Source organism: Salmo salar, chromosome 14, assembly GCF_965601325.2.
Source record: "Salmo salar chromosome 14, fSalSal1, whole genome shotgun sequence".
Classification (NCBI taxonomy): domain Eukaryota; kingdom Metazoa; phylum Chordata; class Actinopteri; order Salmoniformes; family Salmonidae; genus Salmo; species Salmo salar.
Window position 1 is genome coordinate 44,770,349 of NC_138304.1, and position 16,835 is coordinate 44,787,183.

The 16,835-nt window shown below is 43.8% G+C and overlaps 1 protein-coding gene across 1 annotated transcript; it reads right to left on the bottom strand.

Annotated features, from left to right (window-relative positions):
• Positions 1 to 733: 733 nt before the first annotated feature.
• Positions 734 to 11,475, bottom strand: LOC106569573 (junctional cadherin 5-associated protein). Its single transcript, XM_082961398.1, has 3 exons — positions 11,465 to 11,475; positions 6,390 to 10,792; positions 734 to 5,831 (listed from the first exon to the last, which is right to left on the bottom strand). The coding sequence occupies exons 1-3, from the start codon at positions 11,473 to 11,475 to the stop codon at positions 5,824 to 5,826; spliced, it is 4,422 nt and encodes a 1,473-aa protein (XP_082817524.1). The 3' UTR covers positions 734 to 5,823.
• Positions 11,476 to 16,835: the final 5,360 nt, after the last annotated feature.

Sequence of the window (16,835 nt, forward strand, 5' to 3'; positions counted from 1 at the left end):
CAGTCATTCCCCATCTCTGTGTAAGAAAGAAACCTTAGGGCGCATCCCAAATGGCACCCTATTCTCTGCATAGGGCTCTGGTCAAAGGTAGTGCACTATGTAGGGAATAAGGTAGCCTTTGGGATGCATCCGTACACTTTGTGATTCCTAAAAATGTAAAGTAGGATGGATATCCTCCAAGCCTTAGACAGAGAGCATGCTGGGAAGTTTCTATGAGGTTTCCGTTCACAAAGTGCCGTGCCAACATTCTGATCCAACAGACAGCACAGCTCAGTGTGACAGTCTGGTTGGGTAATGGGGCTGAAATTACTAGCAAGAACACACGCGCACACAGAGGCGCACACAGACACACACACACACACACACACACACACACACACACACACACACACACACACACACACACACACACACAGGTGCACGCTCACAGAAACACAAACCGAACATGTACATTACATTTTTCTGTTTGGGAAAATGGCGTCATGCTACTTTATCTGAACTAACACTCTCGAGAAAAGAAATCTAATTGATCACAAAGACAACCTTCATGCAAAGAGTTTATTCTGAATCAGACTGCAGTGTCATACAACAGTAGCACAATCTGTGTGTTATGCTGATATTCATCAATACAAAAGCAAAGGTATGAACGATTTTCCTTTAGATTTTACTCTAAACATAGCATTTAAATACTTGGCATAGTTTTGTAAATAAAATTATGAAAGATAATGGTTGCCCATTGGTTTCCCCTACTGGAGAGTACCAACTGCAAATAGACTGTGTGCAAAAACATGTTTTCCTCGCCTCTCTCTCATTTCATGTTTTCCTCGTCCCTCATTTCATGTTTTCCTCGTCCCTCATTTCATGTTTTCCTCGTCTCTCTTGCATTTCATGCAAGGAAGAAAAAAAGATGTCAGGGAGTACAAAATTAATTAAATCTCATATGAAAATAGAAAATATTACAAGTGTGCATAATTATTAATGTAGCACATAGCCTGCAGTACAAAAACGTCAAATTACACCAAGTTCCAGCTTCCTCTGGCATGCCAATTTATGGACAGTAGCCTAGCTATGTTCTGTAATGGCCATTTTTGTGTTGTGATCAAGGGGCAGTTTACTTCTTAAGGGAAATGTTTTAAATGTTTAACTTCATATTCATCATCTCCAGCACCACCCCAACATCAACATATGTAAAAAAAATGTTCTATGTTTTGTAGTAAAAACGATAGAGGGAGATATGTGTTTCCAATGACATCATCATCCAATTAGTAGGCAATTAGTAGTTAATGCCTACTCATAATTGGTTAAAATCACATGATGATGGCGTCCCGATTGGTACAGTGGTCACTGAATCGCAGTGTTGCGGCGTCACTACAGCCAGGCTGTGTCATTACAGGCCGTGACCGGGAGTCCCAAAGGGCGGCGCACAATTGGTCCAGCATCGTCCGGGTTAGGGGAAGGCTCATCGCGCTCTAGCGACTCCTTGTGGCGGGCCGGGCGCCTGCAGGCTGACTTCGGTTGTCAGTTGAGTGGTGTTTCTTCCAACACATTGGTGCAGCTGGCTTTCGGGTTAAGACGGTGGGTGTTAACAAGCGAGGCTTGGTGGGTCATGTTTCAGAGGACGCATGACTCGACCTTCGGCTCTCCCTAGCCCGTTGTGGAGTTGCAGAGATGAGATAAGATCGTAATCACGAAATTGAGGAGAAAAAGGGGGTTTGGAGGGTAAAAATTACAATAACAAAATGTTTGATTAAAATAAAAAAAATCCCACGATGCACACCGATGATGTCATTGGAAACAATTACGTATCTTCCTCTATCTTTTTTACTACAATACACAGAAACATTTTAACATATGTTGATGTTGGGGTGGTGCTGGAGATGAATATGAAGTTAAACATTTAGAAATTTCCCTTTAAGACAGAGGACTTCATTACAGGTAAGTCAAGCAAAAGTCTTAAAAATGGTACTAAGTTCAGACGAAATGCGGGCGTCAACAACTGTTGTTAATCTATCCACCTGGTTGCTCTTTATGGGATATTAATCCATGATATTGATCAATAAACTTCTGAATCAATGAATATAGTTATATTAAATATAGTTGTTGTTTCGAATGGGAGTTTGTGCATTTTTGGAAGTCTATGTATTGTTTGACTAACGGCATTGTTCTCCTGATTGATTGAAAGACCATAGCACAGTGAAGAACGTTAAGTGCAGTCACTATGTACGTATGCAGTCAACATTGCTACCTTTCAGGCTTAAGAAATGGCAGAACAATAAGTTGTTTGTAAAACTTACAATTATGAAACAGTGTGCAATTAGTAATTATTTGGCCTTAATTATAATGTAATGCCGAAATTGCCTATGCCGGCATCGTGATTAAAAAAAATGTCAGTCAGAAATATTAAGCATAATTAAGACAAAGTTCTAAGTCAATTAAATGCTACAACCGCAGCAATGCTACATTAAAGTGTATGTGATAAAACGATGTGATTATCGAACAGTATGTATTCACCTTTGACAAATAGGAAAACAGCATTAATATGCACCTTTTGCAATGCATTATACACCCTTCACTAACCATTGTATCATTGACAGCAGTCTAAAACACAAAATTCACTCAATGTAGAAAGAAAGAAATGTTAAGTTGCATGAATAAAATAAATGTTTTTTTTTTTTCTTCATTTTTATTTCTAAACATGTTGCTATGAATCAGCGACAAAACAACAGTACATGATTTGGCTTGGAAGACGATGACAAACATAAGACAGGTCACCAGGGTTGGGGTCAATTCCATTTCAATTCAGTTAATTCCAGAAAAGAAATGTAATTATTATCCCCCCCCCCCAAAAAAAACAATACAATACAGAGGCATTGAGAAAAATGTAAATTTGAATTTCAGTTAGCTTCCTGAACTGACTGAACTGAAATGTAATTGACCCCAACACTGCAGGTCACAGCTGACCCTAAACATAAGAACACAGCTGAGATGGATCGATGGATCATCAGTAAGAGCGTCCAACATCAAATGTTCAACTGTTTTTCAGACAGCGTGTGAAAATGCACTAGAAATGGGAACTCATGGCACAATCAGAATTTCCCATTAAGTCAAGACTCACAAAGAAGATAAACCCTCATCTTGTCACTGAACAGAATGACCGTTTGATCAAGGCACACTGCACATAGCTTTGCTTGTAAGGTCAATCCTGCTTTATGTCAATCTTTTTTCATTTTTTTTAGGAGCTAGAAAATTATATACTCTCAATATGATACTGTACAGACAATATGATACTGTACAGACAATATAGTACTGTACAGACAATATAGTACTGTACAGACAATATGATACTGTACAGACAATATAGTACTGTACAGACAATATAGTACTGTACAGGCAATATGATACTGTACAGACAATATAGTACTGTACAGACAATATGATACTGTACAGACAATATGATACTGTACAGACAATATAGTACTGTACAGACAATATGATACTGTACAGACATTATGATACTGTACAGACAATATGATACTGTACAGACAATATAGTACTGTACAGACAATATAGTACTGTACAGACAATATGTTACTGTACAGACTTTATGATACTGTACAGGCAATATGATACTGTACAGACAATATGGTACTATACAGACAATATGATACTGTACAGACAATATGGTACTATACAGACAATATGATACTCTACAGACAATATGATACTGTACAGACAATATGGTACTTTCAACTTGTGATCAAAGTGTGGAGAAATAAAATAGAATGGTTAAATACAAAATATCTCTTAAAATATTTAAAATATACTTTATTTTGTACATTATGCAAACTGATTAACAATTCAATGATAACAAAAATGTATATTTAGTGAAATGTAATCACTTAACACGATACACATGTATGGCCACTAATATTTCCTATGAAATAAGCACCCGCCCACCAGCATACCCTGATACATCTCCATTTAGCTACAAGATGATTCAAACGATGACTCGTTAAAATGTTACGTCCCAAATTGCACCCAATTCCCTAATTAGTGCACTACTTTTAACCAGGGCCCATGAGGTTCTGGTCTAAAGTAGTGCACTATATAGGGAATAGGGTGCCATTTGGGACTTGGAAATAATTCGATTCCTGACAATGGTTCCCAGCTCCACTGACTAAGCAACTAAGCTGTTTGTATGACAATATTGCTCTTATCTTTTTACTATGTCCATATAATTCTTGTTTACAACTCAAACGAGCACACTCCATACCATTATTGCTTCCTGAAATTACCTGGGAAATAGAGCTAATATACACCCAGATAGATCTTTTTAAAACATTGATTTAACTACCCAGTGGTCTTGTAACCTGATCCAGTCTATAATGAAATGCACATCTGGATACAGAAGGCAACGCCTGGTCCCAGATCTGTTTGTGCTCTTGTCAACTCCATTGCACATTGTCAAGCCAATGAGTGACAAGGAGTTGGCATGACAGCACAAACCAGACTGTCACTAGGTAACCCCCACTCCCATAACGTAGAACCAATGCCTCACAAAATATATTTCACTGATTTATCATTTCGCCACATCAGGGTTTGGGTCACTTCAAATTGAAGTCACTCAATTCAGGAGGTGAACATTCATAAATGGAAAAACGTGTTTAATAAATAGCTTCTCATTTTCAATTTCTTGAGAAATCATTGAAAATAGATTGGAATTTCAGTTTACTTCCTGAAACGACTGACTTGAATTTGAATTGACCCTAACCCTGACATCTGGTAGGTAAAGAGTCACTCTTCATTGAAGAGCTCTATGGATTATGATTACAGTGTACGGGAAAGCGATGAGACAGACAGGCCACAATGTAACAAAATAATAATAGACTGATTGATTGGTTGATTGATTGATGGATTGATCGATCGATACATCTGAAAATTAAAACAGTTCTCGAGCCAAAGACATGAATGTCCAATATAATACATTTCTCACTTCCATAACAATCAAATGTAAATATTTTGGTGTAATCGACTGAATGTAACAGAACAGCTCTTATGACTCCTATGTCTACTTTGTTGTGTAAAACGTGTTTACATTCATATCTAAACAGCTCGCCCATAAACAAACAGAATCACACAGCGTGTGAACGATGAGTCAGCTAACTGTATTCACTATGGACATTTTTTTTAGGTTGTTATATGCATGACAGAATTGCATAATGTCTGCCAATGAAAAGCATCTAGGAGGATAGAATAATAAAGCCAATGAAAAGCATCTGGGAGAGTAGAATAAGCCAATGAAAAGCATCGGGAGGGTAGAATAAGCCAATGAAAAGCATCGGGAGGGTAGAATAAGCCAATGAAAAGCATCGGGAGGGTAGAATAAGAAAGGAAAAAGAACAAGCTGCTACAATAACACTAGGAATGAGTCCCAAAATGGCACCCTGATCCCTATGCAGTGCACTACCTTTGACCAGGGCCCAGTAGTGCACTATATAGAGAGTAGGGTACCATTTTGGACCCCTCCTAGGATGGGTTGGGGGGAGATAAAGGGGAGATGGGGGGGGGGGGTAGATGGAAGCTGCCCCTAGGTAGGGGGACACCTCCCTTTTGGCAGTGGAACACTCTTAGCACTCAACGACGCCGAGGGTGAGGGTGTACACAATGCTGTTGTCGGAGAAGAAGGCCGTTTCTGTGTTTGGGATGAGATGAAGGCATTCTAGTGGGCAGCCAGGTCACAGTGTTGGAGGGAGCTAAACCTCAGATGGAGAAAGATGACGGGCGTCTCAGTCGCTCTCCACTTTAATCCACTGGGCTTGGGTCTCAGGCCTCTGGTAGAATACACAGAAAGAAGGGATACACTAGATCATTTAGTGTGAATATTGTGAGTCCCAAATGGCACCCTATTCCCTATCAAGTGCACTACATTTGACCAAAGCCCTTTAAAATTAGTACACAAAATAAGTAATTGGGTTCCATTTTGGACGTAGACTATATCATGTGACAGTCCTCATAACATGTCCAAAATGTATTTCACACACATAAAAAAATTTCTTCAAAATGAATGAAAATAATGTAATATCAGTCGTGTGTGATAGTAGATTTGAATTGTAGGTCAAATAGCCCCCTCTTGTGGGAAGAGTCTATAATAACAGCCACAATTCACTGCTTGAAATACATGCGCCATAAATTATAACTCATTATAGTCACAACCAACAATGTTTGTGTAGTCACATTTGGCAGTGAAAAAAGTATCATAACAAACAAAACATGAAACTATTCATTCCTGGTGAAACACTCTCATATTCAGAATAAACATGTAACACCGCTCAACAGAAAATAAATACTTGAATTAAAATGAACAAAAAACAAATGCATCAAGTAGCTACCCGAGACAGATGACACCTCCTCATCTTGCAACACTGTATCTTCAGAGGCCTCTCGATCGTCCTCTAGCTTGACCTCTCTATCGTCCACTGTGTCACTCTGGGAGGGAGCAAGGAGGACAGCGCTCTCTTCCACTTGTTCAACGCCACCGCTGGCCTCCCCCTCCACCTCCCCGTCCACCTCCTCCACCTCCCCAGAGTCTGTGCTCCTGATGCTGAGTCTTATGCGGGACACCGAGTCCACCACCTTCATCCAAGCCAGGCGCTCTATCACCACCTGGTGGCTGGGCGAGGCAGCCAGCTTGTCCTGCAGGGCCTCTATGTGCTGTGAGGCACCTCTGCCCCACCTCTCTCCCTCCAGACTGTGAGACAGCTTCTGATCGGGGTTCATGGGGACCGAAAGTGGTAGTCTGTCTGGTGGAAACTCCAGCATACCTGGAGTTTCTCGACCCAGTTGGGTCCATTTGGCACTCCTGATGCGCTCTGGGGTATCCTGTGGCGGCTCGTTTTCTTGTAACTCCTGCCCACTGTCAGGCACCATAGACGCTGTAGACCGCAGTTCCCCAGACTCTGTATCTCTCACATGTGTTTGTAATGTCTGTTCGTTTGCACTGCTTCTTTCTGAATCTTCTCCAGCAGTGGGTTCACTCTCTCTTAATTCAATCTCCTCTGTTGCTGGCTCTCTAGGCCTCCGCTCCTCTGTAACTAGGGACTCTGCAGGCACATCAATCCCTAATATCCTGGCTGCCCTCTCCTCTATGGATTCGTTCTCTGGGATGCCCTCGGCACATTTCACTTCGTATAGATTGTTGAGATCCTTGGTTTCTTGGTTTTGATTGGTCTTCTCAGCAGTAGCACTCCCACCCACATTCTTATCATCTGTGAGTGACAGCTGCTCCCTCCAATCTTGACACAGAGTCTGAGCCTCTGAACGATTCGAGCAAGAGTCAGAGGATAGCTTTGTGTCTCCTTCGTCCTCAGCTGGTTCTTCATATGTTTCATCTCCTTGTGGACTACCACTGTCACCGACGATTGTGGCGCTACTTTGATCAGACAAGTCTGGGCTTGACTCCTCATGGAGCGGAGACATTGGGCTTGGTCTGGACATCTGGCTCTCGCTCTCTTTTTTACAAATGGGGCATTCCTCTTCAGAGTCTAGACTGGCGCCCCCTGGAGGCACTGTATTGCCTCTACCACCACCAAGTTTAGATTTGGCCGTCAAAGTTTTGTTAACTTCTGTTGAGTCTCTGGTCTTTTGTAAAGACTGACATATGTCCTCATAATCAGGGGGACTCGTAAGTGTGGAGGCGTCCTGCATCGGCTGCCTATCTGCCCAGGGGACTTCTGCTGCCGTGTGCGTTGTTGGCGTCGTTGGGCTTAAGTCTCTGATCTCGCTGGGATCACTAGGAGAGTCAATAAAGTCACTAGGGCCGGTAAAGTCACAAGGCGGTGGTGTCTCCGAAGGCGAAGAGAGGTCTAGCTTCACCGACCTACCACTGCAGCTACTTCTCCTTTGTGACAAATTCGAAACAACCCTGTATTCTCTGAATCCTGTAGGATCGCGTGGCGGGACAGGGAGCTCCTCTCTTAGCTGCTTGCTGAATGTCACTGACTTTCTTTCAGCGGGTCTTGAGAAGGCGCTCTTGACCTCCCTGTACTCTGGGTCGACGGACACAGTCCAGCTCTCGATAGTGCGCCTAAGGCTGCTGGGTTTGCTGAGTCCCGCCTCCCCCGCCAGCCTTATCTTGATCCGCTCAGGGATCTGCACAGTGCCGCCATTGTTGGGAACGTTATTGCTGGCAGTGCCTAGCTCTAAGATGTCTTTGTAGGCCTCGTTGAGGTCCTCGATGCATTGGTCAACACTGGGCCTCTTGCTGCTCTGCTGCTGTGGTTGTTGCTGTTGATCCTGGAGCTCTTTGTTGATAGTCTCTAGCTCCTCAATGGCGTCCCATGGCCGTCTGCTAACAGGCTTCAGCAGGAACTGACCGAAGCCCTCCTGCCCAATGCAGGACGCTGCTGGTTTGGCCTCCATCGTGTTTCCTGAGGGTGGTGGTGGTGGCGCTGCTGCTGGCGGCTGAACTGTGCTCTTGTTCAGCTGGCTGGAGATTGAGAAAGTGGCCGTCCTGGAAAAGGCGCTGTTGCTGGATGGTTTCAGGCTCTTCACCCCTTTTATGGGATAGCTGAATGCAGTGCTGCCCACACCGCTGGGGTCTGAGGTGACGCCTGGGTCGGGGGAACCTGGGGCAGGGACTTGAGGGTCTTGTGCTTCCTTGTTTTCAGGACCTGGAGGAGGAGGAGGGGGAGGCTGACGCTTTCTGACCTCTGGGCTAGTTTGAGTCTCCTGGTCACGGTACTGGTTCCCAGGCCAGGATCCCGAGAGTTTCAGCTCCTTGTGATGGTTTATTTTGGGGGGTTTAATGGGGAGTTTTCTCACTATTTTGCTGCTTGATCTGCTGCTTGCTATGCTACCGGTTAGTGCTTGCAGCTCAGCCTCTGCTGAAGATGTGCTTTGGAGACTTTGGTTTGTTAAGTGGCCAGTTTTGTTCTCGCTCGGACTGTCCACTGGGCTTGGTGGCCGGACTGGGCTTGGCGGCTTCTCATCATTGTTGTTTTGATCATGGGACGTACTGCCTGGCGTTGGGGGGATGGGAACAGACACCAAACAGAATATTGTCTCGCTAAGTTTCTTTTTTACGCTCTTTTTCTCTACTTTCTCTGCTTTCTCTGAGGAGTCAGGCTTTCTTGGTTTCTCTTTCTCTGAGGAGTCAGGCTTTCTTGGTTTCTCTTTCTCTGAGGAGTCAGGCTCTTTCTTTTTCACAAGAGTCACAGTTTCTGACGCACCTTGGTCCACAAGCCTGATCTGCTGAGGGGGCGGTCTAACCTGAAAAGCGGTTGGATAGTTACCACAGCTCTGGTCAGGAGCTACACTGTCTACACTTCCTTTGTTTATTAAACCCCTGTGGCACCATCTAGTACTACTACCATCGTTGTCATTGACAGATGTCTTGCGGCTGTCGGTATTGAGAGATAGCCCCTGTGGGGGGGAAAAGGCACTATCATGTGTGGATTGTCCTAAAACCTTAGCGCAGGGAATCTCTTTGTTGATGTTTCGGATAAGCTTGTCCGAGTCAGTGAGAGAATTTCCGCCAGGCCCTCCTGAGATGTGTCTCACTCGCGGATCATCAAAGGGTAAATAGTGAACATGCCCCAGATGTTCCTCGGTGTATCCAGGGTTAAGATTTGGGTTAGGGTTAACCTGTTTCCTGTAGGGTATACCTCGTTCCCCATAGTGTTCCAGCCACGACCCTCCTGTCTGTCTGGAAAACCACCTTCCCGCCTCTGAGCTCACAGGCATCTGCATCTGTATCTGCATCTCCCCCCTCCACTTATAGTTCACCACTTCATTGCGGTTGATTGGGCCTCCCCTGATTGGGGGCGGGGCTCTCTTATAAGACGGGGGCGGGATGTAACCGGGGGGCTCCATGCCAAAGATTGCGGAGTGTTGTGCAAAATAGTCTTGTCTCTGCAGTTCTCCACCCCTTGGGTGATAGATAGGCCTGTTGTCCTTCTGTTGTTTGGACCCACCCTGCTCATCTACTACAGCTACAGAAAGCATCTCCTGGCTACCCCTAGTCTGCTGGTGTATCTCGTACGACGGAGGCTTGACAGGCCTGCTGAACCTGGGCTTTGGTAAAAGTGCAACATGACCGCCGCTTTGCCAACTGTTTCTGGCCCACCGGTCCCGGCCGACTGCAGCGCTGTGGTAATACCTACTATAAGGCCCGGAAAATACAGTGCTGTTCACTCTCTGTCTATCAACCTGGCCCGGTCGAAGCTGGACACTGACCAAGCTGGACTGTGTGTCTGTGTGTTCAGTAGTTCCATCAGGCGACAGCACTCTGGGGAGGGACTGGGACTTCCCTCTGGTTCTGGGAAGGATAGCACCAGCGCTCTCTGGAGTCCTCAGGCGGTGCTGCTGGTCCTGAGCCCACCTCTCGCCCTCCCCATCCGACAGCTGCCTCCCCAGCCCCACTGCAGGCTTCCACTCCTCTGTGCCCAGGCTCTGGCACTTCCGCTCCCCAGTCACCCCAGTCAATACCCTCAGCTGTCCAGGAGCCGCGTCAGCTTCCCTCAGCCAGGAGATGGAGGTGTCATCCCATAGCTGCTTCTGTTGCTGCTTCTCCCTCTCCCCCCTGTGGTCCTCTGCTATCAGGGCCTGTGGCCTCCATGCCGCCTCAGAGGCTTTCAGAAAGCTAGCGGACGCTCTCAGCTCCCGGCCATCGGCGTAATCCAGGAGGACGCTGAAGTCCTGGCCTCTCCTCCTCCAGTAGGAGACATCCCTCTCGTCCAACTGCTCTCTTCTCTCGATCTGCTCAGAATAGGTTAAGCTGGGAGCGTCATAGAACCTGGAAAGACAACAAAGCACAATTGGTTGGTGATCATCATATAATGAAAATAGAAAAGAAAAAAAGAAGGAGAAAGAAAGAAAGAACCAGGGAGTGTTAAGGTACTGCAGTTATAATACCGTATAATACATTAATATGAAAAATGTTATATTTGAACCCATGTCTTACATAGGAAAATCTAAAAATATTATAAACAGTGTACATGTTGGTTGTAATACAAAACCTGGATATAGGATTAACTTGGTTTTTGAACGTAACACCAAAAATAACAAAACTCTTGAAGCATTTCCGTTCATAGATTTATAAACTTGTAATACCAATAGAATTCGGTTTATCTCCCTTATATTTGTAATGAAAAAGTCTGCTGACCTTTCCATGACCTGCCAGTCTATAGTTGCATCCCAATTGGCACCCTATAGTTGCATCCCAATTGGCACCCTACTCCCTCTGTAGTGCACTAGGCCCTGGTCAAAGGTAGTGCACTATATAGGTAATATGGAGCCAATTGGAAGACATTCTAAAACGGAATCTCAGATGCAACATCTGACTCCCACAAAACAAGATCAAAGAGAGAGAAGAAAAAAATCATGAATGAGCTTTATCTGGAACGCTCTCTTATGGAACCATACCAGCGCTCCATACACTGTTTAACTGTGATGACACAATGCTGACCAGTCTGCCATGGTTTTATACGATCTGAGAGATATTGATAACTGACATTTTAAATGCTGGTATATCTGGCTAGCCTCCAAGCTGATGTTTTGGCTTTGGGAGTGAAGAAGAGGGTTGCATCCCAAATGGCATCCTGTTCCTTATATAGTGCACTACATAGGGAATAAGGTGCGATTTGGGACGTAGCCTAGGAATCAATATCTCCATCTCCAATCCAAGAGGGCGGAGTCAGGCAACACACATATATCTGACGGAAGTGCTTGAGTCAGCGGCTCCCAACTCCCTTGAAGATGCCGTGAAATTGTGCGGCTGCTGCAATATGATCTGCATATTAGAACACACGCTGACCTTAATTCAGAAAGCTGGGCGTTCGTTCCCTATATAGTGCTCTACTTTTCACCGGGGTCCCAGACACCCTGGACCCACTCCCAATTTGCATACCGCCCCAACAGATCCACAGATGATGCAATCTCAATTGCACTTCACACTGCCCTCTTCCACATGGACAAGAGGAAAAAAACAATGTGAGAAAGCTGTTCATTGATTAAAGCTCAGCGTTCAACACCATAGCCCCCTCCATGCTCATCACTAAGCTTGGGACCCTGGGACTGAACACTTCCCTCTGCAACTGGATCCTGGACTTCCTAACAGGCCGGCCCCAGGTGATGAGGGTATGCAACACCACCTCCTCCACGCTGACCCTCAACACAGGGGCCCCTCAGGGATGTATGCTTAGTCCCCTTCTGTGCTCCTTGTTCACCCACGACTGATGATCGTGGACTATAGGAGAAAGAGGGGAGAACACACCCCCATCCACATCGACAGGGCTGTTGTGGAGCGGGTCGAGAGCTTCTAGTTCTTTGGCGTCCACATCGCTAAGGACATAACCTAATCCACATACACCCACAAAGTCGTGAAGAGGGCAAGGCAGTGCCTCTTCCCTCTCAAGAGGCTGAAAAGATTTGGCATGGGCCCTCAGATCCTCAAAAAGTTTTACAGCTGCATCATCGAGAGCATCTTGACTGGCTGCATCACCGCTTTGTATGGCAATTGCACCGTCCTTGAACGCAAAGCTCTACAGAGGGTGGTGCGGACAGTCCAATACATCACTGGAGATGAACTCCCTGCCATCCAGGACCTCTATACCGGGAGGTGTCAGAGGAAGGCCCAAAAATTCCCAAAGACTCTAGCCACCCAAGCCATAGACTGCTCACTCTGTTATCGTCCAGAAAATGGTACCGGAGTATCGCTCTCAGACCAACAGGCTCCTTCTACCCCCAGGCCATAAGCCATAGCCAGACTGCTAAATAGCCAGACTGCTAAATAGTCAATTAATGGTACCCAAACTATCTGCACTGACCCTACGCACACTCACTATACATACACATCATATACACACTCACTAGACTATATATACACACTATATACCCACTCACTAGACTATATATACACACTCACTAGACTATCTATACACACCATATACACACTTACTAGATCAAATATACACACCATATACACACTCACTAGACTATATATCCACACTCACTAGACTATATATCCACACTCACTAGACTATATATACACACTCACTAGACTATATATCCACACTCACTAGACTATATATACACACTATATACAGTTGAAGTCGGAAGTTTACATACACCTTAGCCAAATACATTTAAACTCAGTTTTCACAATTTCTGACATTTAATCTCAGTAAAATTAGAATTAAATTGTTTAACTTGGGTCAAACGTTTCGGGTAGCCTTCCGCAAGCTTCCCACAATAAGTTGGGTGAATTTTGGCCCATTCATCCTGACAGAGCTGGTGTAACTGAGTCAGGTTTGTAGGCCTCCTTACCCGCACACGCTTTTACTGTTCTGTCCACACATTGTCTATAGGATTGAGGTCAGGGCTTTGTGATGGCCACTCCAATACCTTGACTTTGTTGTCCTTAAGCTATTTTGCCACAACTTTAGAAGTATGCTTGGGGTCATTGTCCGTTTGGAAGACCAATTTGCGACCAAGCTTTAACTTCCTGACTGATGTCTTGACGTTGCTTCAATATATCCACATAATTTTCCTCCCTCATGATGCCATCTATTTTGTGAAGTGCACCAGTCCCTCCTGCAGCAAAGCACCCCCACAACATGATGCTGCCACCCCCGTGCTTCACGGTTGGGATGGTGTTCTTCGGCTTGCAAACCTCCCCCTTTTTCCTCCAACCATAACGATGGTCATTATGGCCAAACAGTTCTATTTTTGTTTCATCAGACCAGAGGACATTTCTCCAAAAAGTATGATCTTTGTCCCCATGTGCAGTTGCAAACCGTAGTCTGGCTTTTTTATGGCGGTTTTGGAGCAGTGGCTTCTTCCTTGCTGAGTGGCCTTTCAGGTTATGTCGATATAGGACTCGTTTTACTGTGCATATAGATACTTTTGTACCTGTTTCCTCCAGCATCTTTACAAGGTCCTTTGCTGAGTGGTATGCCGGCTGCGTGGTCCCATGGTGTTTATACTTGCGTACTATTGTTTGTACAGATGATATGTGGTACTGAAATAATCTGAAATAAACTGAAATAATCTGTCTGTAAACAATTGTTGGAAAAATGACTTGTGTTATGTACAAAGAAGATGTACTAACCGACTTGCCAAAACTATAGTTTGTTAACAAGAAATTTGTGGAGTGGTTGAAAAACAAGTTTTAATGACTCCAACCTAAGTGTATGTAAACTTCCGACTTCAACTGTATCTACCTCAAATACCTTATTATTATCTATCCTGATGCCAAGTCACTTTACCCTGCCTTCGTGTACATATCTACCTCAAATACCTCGTACCTCTGCACATTGATCTGGTACTGGTACTCCCTGTATATAGCTCCACATTGATCTGGTACTGGTACTCCCTGTATATAGCTCCACATTGATCTGGTACTGGTACTCCCTGTACATAGCTCCACATTGATCTGGTACTGGTACTCCCTGTATATAGCTCCACATTGATCTGGTACTGGTACTCCCTGTATATAGCTCCACATTGATCTGGTACTGGTACTCCCTGTACATAGCTCCACATTGATCTGGTACTGGTACTCCCTGTATATAGCTCCACATTGATCTGGTACTGGTACTCCCTGTATATAGCTCCACATTGATCTGGTACTCCCTGTATATAGCTCCACATTGATCTGGTACATCCTGTATATAGCTCCACATTGATCTGGTACTGGTACTCCCTGTATATAGCTCCACATTGATCTGGTACTGGTACTTCCTGTATATAGCTCCACATTGATCTGGTACTGGTACTCCCTGTATATAGCTCCACATTGATCTGGTACTGGTACTTCCTGTATATAGCTCCACATTGATCTGGTACTGGTACCTCCTGTATATAGCGCCACATTGATCTGGTACTCCCTGTATATAGCTCCACATTGATCTGGTACTGGTACTCCCTGTATATAGCTCCACATTGATCTGGTACTCCCTGTATATAGCTCCACATTGATCTGGTACTCCCTGTATATAGCTCCACATTGATCTGGTACTTCCTGTATATAGCTCCACATTGATCTGGTACTGGTACTCCCTGTATATAGCTCCACATTGATCTGGTACTTCCTGTATATAGCTCCACATTGATCTGGTACTTCCTGTATATAGCTCCATTCTTGTGTATTGTATTTTATTCCTCTTGTGTTAGTTACTATTTTATTTTTTATTATTAATTTTAAATTCTGCATCGTTGGGAAAGGTTTGTAAGCAAACATTTCCCTCTTAAATCTACACCTGTTGTATTTGGCACATGCGATAAATAAAATTGGATTTGATTTGATTAATTTGGAACGCACCCCTGGTGATATGCACTGCCTGCCTGCCACTGAGCAGAAACACGTAACTTTCCTTGTATATAAAGTGATAGTTACGTGATGTCAACACAAACAAGGTACCGCTGGTCCCCAGACATCTTCTTTACCAGGAGTTTGATGTACTGCCCTCGGGACAATGTTACCGGGCAGGCACCAGGGCCCAAAATAAATAAAGCCAAATGATCCTTTGTCCCAGCGGCGGTAAGGCTCCTGAATGTTTAAAACCACAAGCAGCACCAGCGGGCTGGCCTACAGCTGACATTGTAGACGACAGATTGTGCTGATGTGTATAGTGTATATAGTGTACAGTTGACATTGTAGATGACAGATTGTGCTGATGTGTATAGTGTATATAGTGTACAGTTGACATTGTAGATGACAGATTGTGCTGATGTGTATAGTGTATATAGTGTACAGTTGACAATGTAGATGACAGATTGTGCTGATGTGTATAGTGTATATAGTGTACAGTTGACATTGTAGATGACAGATTGTGCTGATGTGTATAGTGTATATAGTGTACAGTTGACAATGTAGATGACAGATTGTGCTGATGTGTATAGTGTATATAGTGTACAGTTGACATTGTAGATGACAGATTGTGCTGATGTGTGTAGTGTATATAGTGTACAGTTGACAATGTAGATGACAGATTGTGCTGATGTGTATAGTGTATATAGTGTACAGTTGACAATGTAGATGACAGATTGTGCTGATGTGTGTAGTGTATATAGTGTACAGTTGACAATGTAGATGACAGATTGTGCTGATGTGTATAGTGTATATAGTGTACAGTTGACAATGCAGATGACAGATTGTGCTGATGTGTATAGTGTATATAGTGTACAGTTGACAATGTAGATGACAGATTGTGCTGATGTGTATAGTGTATATAGTGTACAGATGGTCATTGATTGCTTATGAACTTTTTTTTCTACCTGTAGTTATTGTCTGTATGTGTCCTTGTCTATGTTTTGGCACAGAGCCGCAATCACAATTTACCCCACGAGGATAATAAAGACATTATCTTATTATCTTGCAGGGACAGACAACTCCATAGTCTTATTTCTTAGCCATTTAATCCAATGCTACGAGGATCTCAAAATAGGATTTCATTTAATTGTGTAAAAAATATAATTAAATCAAAAAGAGTGTCCCTTCAGGCTGAGTGATGTACCTGATTATCGTAACATGGTCAGCCACATTCATACATGCTCTCAGTCCCATGGACAGCAGGCAGAGTGGCTGGGCCTGTCGTTATGGAGTAAAGTGTTGCTTCCCAAATTGCACCCTGGCTATTTAGGTTAGACCTCAACAGTAGACAGAGTAGAGGGATACTGTTCACCCACATTCAGTACGGTGATAATAGCAAATTAACTTGTTTCTGGATGTAACTCAGACAATCATATGTCTATGAAAAAATAAAACAAACCCTAAATTAATGATCACAGTTATCTGGCAATCAGTTATTTCATTGAATGATCTAAACTGGCAATAT